We start from the raw sequence: 12238 nt of genomic DNA, 5'->3' as shown, positions 1-12238 counted from the left end.
GGCCCGTATGCTCAGATTTGGGTGCACGTTAAAGAACCCCAGGTGGTCGAAATCTCCGGAGCCCTCCACTACAGTGTCTCTCATAATCATATGGTGGTTTTGGGACATTAAACCCCACATATCAATCAAATCAAAAAGCTAAATATTTATTATAAAAGAAATTTGAAACTGTTTCGATTGGAAAAATATCTGTAATATTGCACATTTTAAGAATGGTATTGACTGTATGTGGTTATGGGAGAAGCAGACCATAAGCAGACGACAAGTTCAATTCTCGCGCCGTCACAGTAGTTGGAGCACCTCGAAGCAAATTGATCATGAGTGTCACCAGCTTTTCGACTATATCCCAACGTATGCACACTTTGTGGTCAAATCAAGGAACTTTTACAGTAATTGACCGCTGGCAGGAGCAACTGGGAAACTTGAGGTGCCAGAAGTGAAACTCTGGCGTGTTCAACGAGATTGCCATTTCGCTGCGACTCGACGGCTACAAGCAGGTGGCATCAGAAATAAAATTGAAGATTAAGATTCTCACACAGCAATACAGGTAAGTGCAAAGAAAACTCTACCAAATGATGGATTTCCGAAGTTTTTTTTTGTAGCGACACGGAAAGTTTTTCACATTGAAATGGTTCTTGCACAAGTAACATATTCCTGATAAATGACTATTAAAATATTGTATGCCGAGTTTTGTCAATGACATGTTTTTCGGCATGTAAGTGCCACCTGATGCATTTCATCTGACCCACGCCTGAACCAGATTAGCTTAGGCCGTGTATCAGTGCCCATAAAGTTAAACGCGATCAAGAGAACCGATTCAGATTACCCTGATCGCGATTAAAAGTGCTCGTGTGACACCGGTATAACACCTTGCAAGGTTTTCTTTTTTCTTTTGTTGACCGTTTGATGAGTATGCACTCATTTTTCCTGTTTTATTTCCAATGCGATACTTAGCAATTTTTCATAAGGTTTTATGTTTTTGACACTTTCGGCATAGTGCTTCATTGTTTTTGCTTATTTGTTGCTGGCTACGGATGATTTGAAAATGGTTTTATTGTTTTAGTCAGTGCCAAGCGCTATTAAAAGTTTTAAAAAAAAGTTTTCATAGAACTTTTTCATGTGTTCACACCATCGAAGAAGCTTGGTGCAATGAAAAGATAAAAAGGAAAAGTAAATAGATAAAATTGAAGTGTACACGTTGTGAACACGCAGTTTAGATTATGGCATTTGTTGCTTTTGAAGTGTTTTGTCACGGCTCTGTTTGCAGCACCTCTGCAGTAGAAATTGTTTTGTGCACATCGTGGTAGCGCAGTGTGGCATGCCTATATATTGGTTTCATGAAACGACAATAAACAGTTGGCTGTCTGCGCTTTTCCCTATCTTCCTTCTCGTTTTCCTTCAACTTTCACAGCAAGTCAAGTTTTCAGGACTGACTCAAGCAATATCCTTCACAGTCGTGATTGCTTTTGGTGAGAGGTCCATTTAGGTGATCTCTATGTTGCCTTGAAAGCACGTTATATTCAATTTGCAATCGCTGATGGCGATCACCCTAGCATAAAATCAAGCACGCGTTGCATGAAGTTTTGCTGTCACTGATCCAGAAAGCTTGCTATCATGCAATATAGCTGTATTTAGAGCACTGCTAAGCTATTATGCGTTATGTTAAACACACTGAACTCACGAACACTTTGAATTACATATTGAAAGAGGGCGGTGTTTCATGCTCCATCAGACTTCGTTGATTGTCAAGTTTGACATCCTTTGGTGACAAGTGAAATATCCAAGCCCTTTCGCTCCAGGCTGCTCTTCTAGCAACTCAGCACACAGCATGTAAACGCAACCATCACAACTCATCCAAACACGGCTGCTAAAACTTGTTGATGCAGCTTGCCAATGCAGCCGAACGTACAGAATGCACCAAGTACGACATGCACTGCGGCAGCGGCGGCGTAGTGCGATTTGCAGTGCGATCAGTCTCTTGGGTAGCACACTCAGACACATTACATAGCAATGCAGTCTACACTCATTATGATAAACTCCGTTACAACGGGCTTTCGGATATGAGCCATTCTTCAGCCTAAGTTTGGCAAGTGTTTTCAATTGATGGAATAAAGCTTGCTTTGAACGAACCACGATAAAATGAACTATCGACTAAAACAGACGAAATGTGCAGATTTATTATTATTATTTATTATTATTACTGTTAGTTTAACTCAGTGCATAAAGCGTACTTCTACCATGTTGAAGCGGGCTGACAACAGACTTGACCACGGTGCTCTCTGCACGCAAAGGCCACGGTAAGCTTAAACTGTGGCTGGACAACACTGGCGGCTTCCGACCAAGCCAAGCCTCTAGCCAAGCTGGTTTGAGAGCTCTCACTCTCAGGCCATTCCAATGGGTGAAATGTTGTGGCTGACATAAACGCCGCACAATGGGATTGCATCATCGCTCAAGGGTGCTCGCGAATGTTGTATCACAATACCCTATTTTTTCAAAGTGTAAATAAAAAGTTTCTGTGCTTTGCGTTAGACATTTGTCCTTCATTGCAATAATATCAGGCATTGTGACCAAAGTGTTGAAAGTAAGACAAGCAGATGAGTTCCACGGTAAAATTATAATATTAATGATTTGAGAGGTGCCTTGGTGCTGTTCACAACTCAAACAACTTTGCATTGTCCCGAGAGCAGTGGAGGCCGCACGGGCGCTGCAGCTCCCAGCGGCCAATTGGCAGCCCCATTTTAACAAATATGCTTTCTCATCCGCACAAATAAGAGTTCATTCCCAGCCAATCAACAAAAGTGGCCGAAAAAGCCTGCTAGAAACACTATATTATCAAACAAAGCTTTGCTACTGTGCAAGGGCCACACAGCATCCTCGTCCTTACACCTACTGTAATGGCACTCGCTCATTAATTAGAACTTGAACTGTACTTTTGTTATTAACTGCTCCTGGTGATTAAAGTATTTTCAAACTATGCTGTAAAACACATTCAGCATGCATCAGCAGAACTTCTTGCATCATACTGTTCAGCGAAATAGAAACGATCGATCATCACACGGCGGTGCAGGTCCTCCTCTCACAAGGAGTTTGGACACTACGAACTTCGGATAATCAAGACTCATTGTGCCAGATCATTATGGTCTTTCGTAATGAGAGTAGATTAAACTATATATTTTCTTACTCAGACTAGTAACAACATGACGATCGTCGAGAATGGCACACTCCATGTGCACTTGGTTTCACCGTGCTCTGCTGCGAGCCCACGCGCAGAAAGAAATAGGCACTGCAGTTTCATACGCTACAGAAGCACTCGACAAAAGAGTTTCATTCTTCAGTTGCAGGCCAAAAGAGAGTATTAAGGAGATATCACCCGTAGAAGGTATGAGCACAAGGAATTAGTGATTAATTATTGAAAACTTCACATGTGATGGCAGCACCTGACTTATGCGATTGAAACCAATAATGCTGTGGTACAGCCGAAAAATGAAAATGAGCTATTGCACTAATAAGATAATGCGTTGTCAGCCTAAGCAAACAAAGACAAACTAAATTCTTCCACCTCTTTGATAGACGGGACACTATGTCTCAAGCAAAAGACAATACTGTTTAAATTTCTACACCTTTACGCTCCAGTTGAGGTCAGTCCAGACACGAGCTCCAATGGAATCCGTCTTATGCAGCCGTTGGCGAGTAATGTCCTCTCGTCGCCTTTCAGTGACCTTGTGCACAACAGCTTGATGAGTGGCTGGCAAGATGTCCAGTAATCTCTGAAAGAAGCAAAAGCCACATGTTATTCACTGTCTGCTTCAAGGGTCAACAAGCAGGCTCCAACCTTTTTTGTTTCATCTCTTCAACAAGGTCTTCAATTCATGCAGAAGGCCACGGCAACAGCATTACATAAATACTACAGTGCTGCCTGTTGCGCAGATGCTCTACTTTTGAAAATATCACGGCATATCCACGAAGTGAATGATTATCAGTGGGCTAATCAGTGGGATCAATCAGTGTTATTGTAAATCAAATGTGACAGTGACCACTTTTGCATGTAGATGGGTGACATAGCAGTGTACAGTTATTTACAAAGTGTGTTGTGTTATGTTGGTATGTTGTGTTTACCTAGAAACAAATGAGCTCCTTTCCAAACATCAATGTGGTTTCAGATCAGGTCTCTCAACTACAACCCAATTAGCTTAATCAACTCATGACAGAGCCAATGCAATTAATGAGAACAGTCAATTAGATGCTGTTTTTTATACTTTTCTAAAGCATTTGAGGTTGTACCACACAAGGATTTAATAACAAAACTACCGGCCTTTGGTATTGAAGATAAAATTGTAGCATAGATTAACAGCTTTTTAACCAAACGAAAACAGAGAGTAACAATCGCAAATTATCTATCGCAACCACTTGATGTTTACTCTGAAGTACCTCAGGGATCGATTCTTGCTTCACTTTTGTAGTAGCGGCCGATCATCGGCGACTGCAGTATGCAGTATAAACATATAAAACAGTATAAAATATAGTAAAGCTCAAACGAATAAACAAAATATAAAAAAACAGAAAAGGGATACAAGAATGAGGAAAGATGAGAAGATAAACAAAAAAGACCGAACAAGAACACCTAAAGCAGTGAAGAACCGGAATCAGACAAATTAAACAGAAAATGCTTAAGTTCAAATCGGAACCTATAAGCATTTAGTCATTTTAGACTAGAAGGTAGCAAATTCCAAAAAGCAAGCGCTGAGAAATGTAGTGACTGCTTGCCGTAATTCGTGCGAATGATGGGTAAAATTAAATTACTGTTTCAAGTGAATGTAGTATTGTTAGCATTAACGAGGGATGCCCTTGATATTATGGACACTGGAATATCATTCTGTAGTACCCTGAAAACAAAAATGGCGAGATTATACATATTAAGATCGGAAACACTTAGAATATTGTAGAAGTGCAATAACTGCTTTGCATTAACAGAACACAATATAAACGTTATTAGATGAATGGCCCAGTTTTGAATGGTCTGCAATAATGCCAGGTGACTGCTGTATGTGTTACCCCATGATTCAATGTTATAGTTAAGGTGAGAATAAACAAAACATAATAAAGGGATAAGAGAGTAGAAAAGGAGAAATGCAATCGCACTTTGATAAGTACGCGTATACCGTGTGTCACTTTCTTTTTTACATTAGACACGTGAAGATGAAATTTAAAGTGGCAGTCGAGTTCCACACCTAAAAATGTACATTAATCAACTAGAGTGTTAAAGTGACTGTTGATGGAGATGGAGTAAGAAAGATCGGACGGACGTTGGTGAGAGTTAAAGATCAAGAAATCTGTCTTATTATGGTTAATTTGCAGCTAGTTCTGTGTACACCATGAGCAGATTTTCAAAACATCTTCATTTAGCATACTAGTTAGTGTGGATAGGCAGCCGCTAGAATTAAGTATTGTCATGTCGTCTGTGTATAAAATACACTTAGATGAGGAAAGACTAGGCGGCAAGTTATTGATACAAATTAAAAATAGTAGGGGACCTAGGATAAACCCCTGCGATACACCTATATTGGTACAGTCGAATCTCATTAATACGAACACGCTTAATTCGAACTTCCGGTTAATTCGAACTCACAACGAAGTCCCGCCAAAGCTATGTGTATTCCAATGGGCGAAAACGGCCAGTAATTCGAACGCCCAAGCATATGCGACCGCTATTTCAAACATACCGCGTTCCAAAAATGCTCTCGGCACTTCGCCCCATCCCGCGGCGGCACCTACGACACCTCAACTCTGCGCACCGTTTCCTTCCTCCATGCTGCGCGTGAAGCAAAGGAAAAAGGAAAGAAAAGGCTGCAGTGGAATGTTTGCTCTCTCTCAAATGCCGATCTTCTACATGCCTGGGTCAGGATTCTCTCTTTTCCGTCCCCGCCACGTAAAGACCCTTCTTCCAAGTGCGGGTGCGCACGAAAAGAGAGGAGAAAAAAAAAGAAAGCTGCCGCGGGGTTGAATGAATGTGTGGTTAAAGGAAAAGAAAAAGGCACTATCTTCAGCAGCCCTTGCCCCTGCGGGAGCACGGCTCTGCGCCTTGAGGGGGGAGGGTCTTTCATGCGCCGATGCCACGCTGCCCTCTTTCCCGTCCCTGCCACGTAACCCTTCTCCTTTTGACAACTCGCACGAAAAGAGAAACAAAAAAAAAAGCTGCCGTAGAGTGTTGGTTTTCTTTCAAATGCCAATCTGCTTCTCTTCGCGTGGAGACGCTCCTTTTTCGTCATGTGCTGGCTATGCTGCGGCTCCGCTACGCAGTCGTTGTCGTCTTTAGAGAGGCACTGCGCCGTGCTCCCAACAGGGTTGCAGAAATTAGGTGCCTTCTTCCTTTCCTAACCACTACCACCACCACCGTCTTTGGAGAGTGTCATCACTGGACATTTCCACGCGCAACTTGTCCTGCCAGGAGAACGCTAAAGCCGAAATAGAAATGCTTTGCAAGCTGCGTGCGAAATTGATTGACTCGCTGCAAGGCAAACATGTGCAGATGCGCATCACCGATTACTTCAATTAATGACAGATGTCCTGTGATTTGTGAATAAATGTAAGCCTTCTGAAACTTCCCCCTCATTTGTTAGCTCAATGCGAATGCACCACTGAAGGGAAAGCCCTCTTTTTATTTAGCTTTCATTAATTCGAACTTCTTTTAGTTCGAATAAACTTTTGGGCCCCTTCAAGTTCGAATTATCGAGATTCGAGTGTAGTTGCTTCCTTAAAACAAGGTCCAGAATTATCAAATATTTGTTTTCTGTCCTGTAGATAACTTTTGATTAGAAGCAAAGGTGGACCGGTTATTCCAATAGCTTCTAATTTAGCAAAAAGAATGGGATGATTGATAGAGTTGAAGGACTTAGTTAGGTCTATAAATATTGATGCTGCAAATTCCCCTCTATCAATCGCCTTTTTGAGGTAATCGGTAAAGCAACCGCTAATTTCCGCTGGGTGGGTCAGCCCAAGGCTGCCATCTATGTGATGATTAGCGGAGTTCTGTGGCGCAAGGGCCATGGGTGCACAAAGAGCGCCATATCTTTGATGCAATGTAAGTAATGACCAATGATTGTGATAACATGGTGTATTACGGAAGGTGCCGTGTATGTGAAGCTGGGGCCAAAGAGGTGTGTTGAATTCTGCTGGGGCGCCTCAGAGGTCCAAACACGTGACATCAGCCCTACCACTCAGCATACGCTTTTCCCCGGTCACAACTTAACCACGCACAGCTAGGCATGAGAAAGGGTCAAAGGGTCAAACCCCCCCCCGTTAGCTGCGGTCCATGGTGACGCCACTCACTAAATGCCTGCTCGCGCATACGCCCCTGAGGGAGAACGAGCTGCAGAAACCAAGCAAAATAAAACAAGTGAAACCATTGCCAGGAGACAGGCACAGCAAAGCAAAAGTAGGCACAGCAATAACGACACTAAAATTTTAACGTCATTGCTGCTCGCACATCATCACTGAGCACCTGAGGCATGGCCTAGGAGCTCACTGAACACATCGAAATACTGTCGATGTTGCATGGTGCTCAATGCGCCTTGAGCCTTTTGATATTCTTTGCGCCCGAAATAGAATAACTCCTATTTAACAGACACCATTTATACTTATACTTCACTGAAAAAATTCGTGCATACCAAGCAATTGAACCATCACTTCATCTCGAGTTTGAAATTTGGTGTCACTGCTCCTCTAAATACCTGACTAACAATAATTTTCTAGTTTAGCTTCATTTGAATAAAAAGCTATTAATCAAGGTTTGTCATTCATTAATTTACTAAATGAAAAGGCCCCACTACTTTTTTTATTAATAAGCCTGTTTTGGTTGCAATGCCTTGACTTATTCTGCCTAAACAAAACTATTATTATAAAACTAAAAACATTGCAAGTATCTTACTGCAATTATTTGCTATGTGTTTCCAGCTGTCACACTTGGCTGTGACATAGGGAGCATGCACTAGCCTCAATGTAAGAATGTTGACCAACTTGTCCTTTAAAAGAGCACATGATTGATTAAAAGTTTTAAAAAAATGTCATCTGACACTCCAGCAACACACAATGGGTACTTTGAGTAGATAAAATAATGAGAAGAGGTGCACACACATGTGTTCTACCAAACCAGAGAACAACTAAGAGGGGAAGTTAACATGTTATTAGTGTCCTACGTGTCTTCACTGCATTTAAGCTCCAATACAGGGGAAACAAGAGCCAAGACCAGAATCATGAGAAGTCTTTGTGCCTAGAATAAGGCATGTCTACACATTATACTTTGTATTATTGACATTGCAAAGCCATAGAAGATTCATGAGCAGTTACCTTATCAGGATCAAGCAGGAAGTCCCCCCAAGCATTGTTGGATTGCCAGAACTCCGTGAGCGACCACACCAAAGGGCACTGCTGGAACAATGGCTGTCCTGCACACAGGCTGCTTACTACTTTGTCCAGATACTGGAATAGTACAAATGAGTGTTCTTAAGAGCATTGTTTCATCATACAATGATCAAACAAACATTTTTTTCCATCAAATCACACAGCAAGAAAGGGCTTCCTCCTGCTGCAACCAACTTGCATTCTTACAAGGACTATGATAGGCAATTTGCAACATGCTTTAGAGAAGCTTTGTGTTGTGGCAAGGCAGTGACAGGCACTGCTTTGCCAGAAATTCATAGTATTATGACTAATATATTACATACAGCACACTACCCATACTAGTGCCGTGCTCTTTGCTCTTTTGCAAAGTGACAAGAGTGGTCATCCACACACAAGAAAATTCAATACGAAAGTAATGTGTATAATTTCATTGTGACGCAGCTGTCTATGACAGCGCGGTAAAACAGGTTAGGCAATGTGACGATTGGTTTGTGCTTCCAATGCAGCTGATTGCCGGTACACTCCGAGCAGTGTGAGTGGACAGACGTGCCTCCTCGTGAAATGCTGTTTCCAACTTTGTAATACAGCATGATTATACGTTCATTTCAATGGCAATGCGCTATCAATTATTGCTTGGAAAAAGTGCTACTGAACTGTTGTACAGGCTTGAAAAGGCCTTCAATGATTACTGCATTTTAAGGTCCAATCTGGGAAGTAGCAAAAGTTCAAGAAATGCCATGAGGAGGTTGCCAATGAACCCCATTCTGGACGCTCTAAAATGACCAGAAACAGCGAAAATAGAGATAGAAACGATGGGTTGCACGCATGACTGCTGACATCAAACACACAGTGAAGGTGCACCTTCACACAGTGAGGGTGCACCATGACAATGTGCCCCAGCCACATGTCCTTCATTGTTATAAACTTCCTGACCTCGAGCAACACCCCAGTGGTCCCCCATTCTCCTTATAGTCCTTACTTTGCTCTGTAAAACTTTCTTTTAGGGGAGAAGCTCCTAAAGCCATGGGTATGTCTCTCCTAGCTCGTATGTGACTGCCTAGTTCGATGATAGACAGACGGACAGATGAACAGACAGACACAGAGACAGGCAGATGGACAGATGGATGATTCACTGCTTACCGATAAAACCCTCCGAAGCTTCGCCGCACTCATCATCATTCACCCCATGGATATGCTGTGATTTTTTTGTTTCCTCGACAGAAGCAAAAGCTAAAAGGGATCATCAGGCGAGTTAGTAATACAAAACAAAAAAACACATCATTACAAAGTGAATGACGACAAGTGGGCAAAGCTAGGTCCTAAGATGATTGATGTCAAGCGAATTGTCAAACCTTTTTTTGTGTGTCACACATGTCACTCGAGCATTGCACCGTATAATGTAAACTAAGTGACATAAAATGGCATGAAGACTCAGCGTCCAAGCTCAGTCTGAAGGTCCATAATGTCTACATTCGCCGACTAGTATACATTCGCCGACTAGTATAAAGTGTTTGTGCTTGTAGGTGTTTTATACTATTCTGTCATAAGTAGGATTGATGTTAGGTGGATTGTCAAACCTTTTCTTGTGTCTCACATGTTACCCGAGAGCACTCCCATATAATGATAATCGAGTTATTTATAAAGTAACCTAAAGGGTTGAAGACAAAGCTGGGTTTTAAGGTGATAAAGTCTACACTGAAGTTGCCAACTAACATAAAGTGTTTGTGATTGTAGGTGTTTCATAGTGTACGGTCGCAACTATAATATTAGCAGCATATTGCCAAGCCTTTGTCTTGTGTCTCACATATGTTGCCCGAGACTTCTCTCATATATTAAAAATTGAGTTACTTATAAAGTAACCTGAAGAGTTGAAGACAAAGCTTGGTCTTATAATCCATAATGTCTACATTGAAGTTGCCGACCAGTACAAAGTGTTTGTGCTTGTAGGTGTTTTATGGTGTACTGTCACAATTATGACCAATTGACTGATATTTGCGTATTATCGAACCTTTTCTTGTGTCTCACATGTCACACGGGATAACATGTGCATTGGTGGGATAACATGTGCATTGCACATGTGCGGCACGAGCGTCAGCATCCAATAAAGCCACAGGGGGCGGAAGAGTGCAGGCCGATAAAGAGGGATGTAAGACGAGCCCGGGGGCTTTTCGGTGGCAGGCGAGCGATGGGATGCGGTGTCGGTCTTGCTAGGTTCGAGGGGTTTTGCCTCTGTGCATGCTACAGAGCAGAGGCACGCCTGTTTCTGGGCGTCCACTAAGGCGAGTCGACGGCTCATATCCTACGGCGTATTACGTGTGAGTCAGCTTTCCTGCTGTTATGTTTCACGCCATATGTTCCATTGACCACCAGTCTGCGGGGTTTGTTCGTTCGGGGTTTTCAGTCCTCCTGTGTGCGCTAGTGCTGTGTTGTGCCGGTCCGGAAGGCCAGTTCCGATTCTTTGAGTCGTTAATTCAAGACGGTTTTTGTTCTCAGCATTGCTGGCTCCTGTCTTGCGAATTTTGGCTGACTGACTCTCCTGTGCAGAGGCAGGGCCTTCATCTGGCATTTAACGTGGTTTTCACATGTAGTTGACCTTCCTTTCGTTCCTTCCAATGTGGTTTGCTCAGTTTTCATTTTTTTTTTCGTTGCAGTTCGCTTTCATACTTCATACCACGAGAACAGCACGCATAAGGCACCCGCCCAGTCGGCCCATCTCAAACGCATTATTATTTGCGCATTCCAATGCTCTTGCCTTCCGGTACAATTACAGCTCGTGAAGGTGAAATCCATACGAACCTAAAGTCTAATATTTTTACGTCCACAACAGGCATTTGGGGTTTATAGGTACAAGGCTAGGATGACCAGCCAAACAGAACCAGGATGCAAGGGAGATCTGCTTCCACCCTCTTTGTTTTTTCTCCTTCCTAGTCCGGCAAATATGCGGTGTAACATTTCCCCCCTCGTAGACGAAGTGCGCCACGGGTTTCATACAGCGTCGTGCCGATTGAAAGGTTTCAGGCAAGCTACATGTGTGACCTCTGTCTTGCTGGAGCGTCTCTCACTAGCTGTGGGCCGTGCGATGCCATAGTCAACTGCACTCGGGGGGGTCAAGGACAATAAAAGGTTTTATGTAGTGCACGAGCAGTTTTTGGCACAAGCCACGCTAGCACAAAGGCTTTCCCACCAACACGAGGTCTCCACAATTATACGCGACCTGCTGGTGCTTGCTGTCGTAGCGAACTTTCGCTCTGTCTTGCGAGGCTATTGTTCGCAAACAAGCAAAGCAGCGAGCTACTTTCGCGAGACAGAGAGTTTCTGCTAGAGGATAGTCTGGCCCATGATTTGAGATGCAATTTTATAGCAAAGCCGGGAATTATGCTTTATATTTGTACAGCCATGGCATCAATGCCTACTTTGCCAGACCCCCCTCTGATGTGCTTGCTACAAATGTGCATCAGTTCTAGGAGGCCACAGAAAACTTCTTGACTATCGAATCCTTCGAAGGGCCATCAGGGCTAAAAGCCAGAATTAAAACTGCCCTAAAGCCCTTTGCGGAAATGCTCACAGTGGCTCCTAGCAAGGTTAATGTATTGGAACACAGGAACGACACAGGTGACGTCTGCCCTGTTCGTTTCAATCTGTGTCCCCTGACTGTCCACAAGCGCGAACTTCTCGATGCTGCCCTCAACGAAATGCTTGCCATCAGTACTGTAAGAGCATACAACAGTCCCTGGGCGTTTTCAGCTGTTTTAGCTCCAAAAAAAGACAGCTCTAGGTGGCTGTGCTTTGGCTACCGGCGGTCAAACACTGTCACAGTCAGAGACTCGTACCCCTTTCCAAC

At 43.0% G+C, this 12238-nt stretch overlaps 1 protein-coding gene across 2 annotated transcripts in view; it reads right to left on the bottom strand.

Moving 5' to 3' along the window:
• Window positions 1-12238, bottom strand: part of LOC142762790 (COMM domain-containing protein 8-like) — an 80114-nt gene that overhangs the window by 47276 nt on the left and 20600 nt on the right. Inside the window, exons 2-4 of one of the 2 annotated variants that reach the window (XM_075865111.1) lie at window positions 9538-9627; window positions 8344-8475; window positions 3621-3767 (exon numbers count right to left, since the gene is read on the bottom strand). In XM_075865111.1, the coding sequence (XP_075721226.1) occupies window positions 3621-3767; window positions 8344-8475; window positions 9538-9576 (318 nt within the window). In that variant the 5' untranslated portion in view covers window positions 9577-9627. The remainder of the gene's footprint in view (window positions 1-3620; window positions 3768-8343; window positions 8476-9537; window positions 9628-12238) is intronic. The other variant, XM_075865107.1, reaches the window with a different exon arrangement.

This window comes from Rhipicephalus microplus, chromosome 1 (assembly GCF_043290135.1).
Source record: "Rhipicephalus microplus isolate Deutch F79 chromosome 1, USDA_Rmic, whole genome shotgun sequence".
Classification (NCBI taxonomy): domain Eukaryota; kingdom Metazoa; phylum Arthropoda; class Arachnida; order Ixodida; family Ixodidae; genus Rhipicephalus; species Rhipicephalus microplus.
The sequence above is the reverse complement of the archived record's forward strand: the minus strand, read 5'-3'. Positions and strand labels throughout refer to the sequence as shown.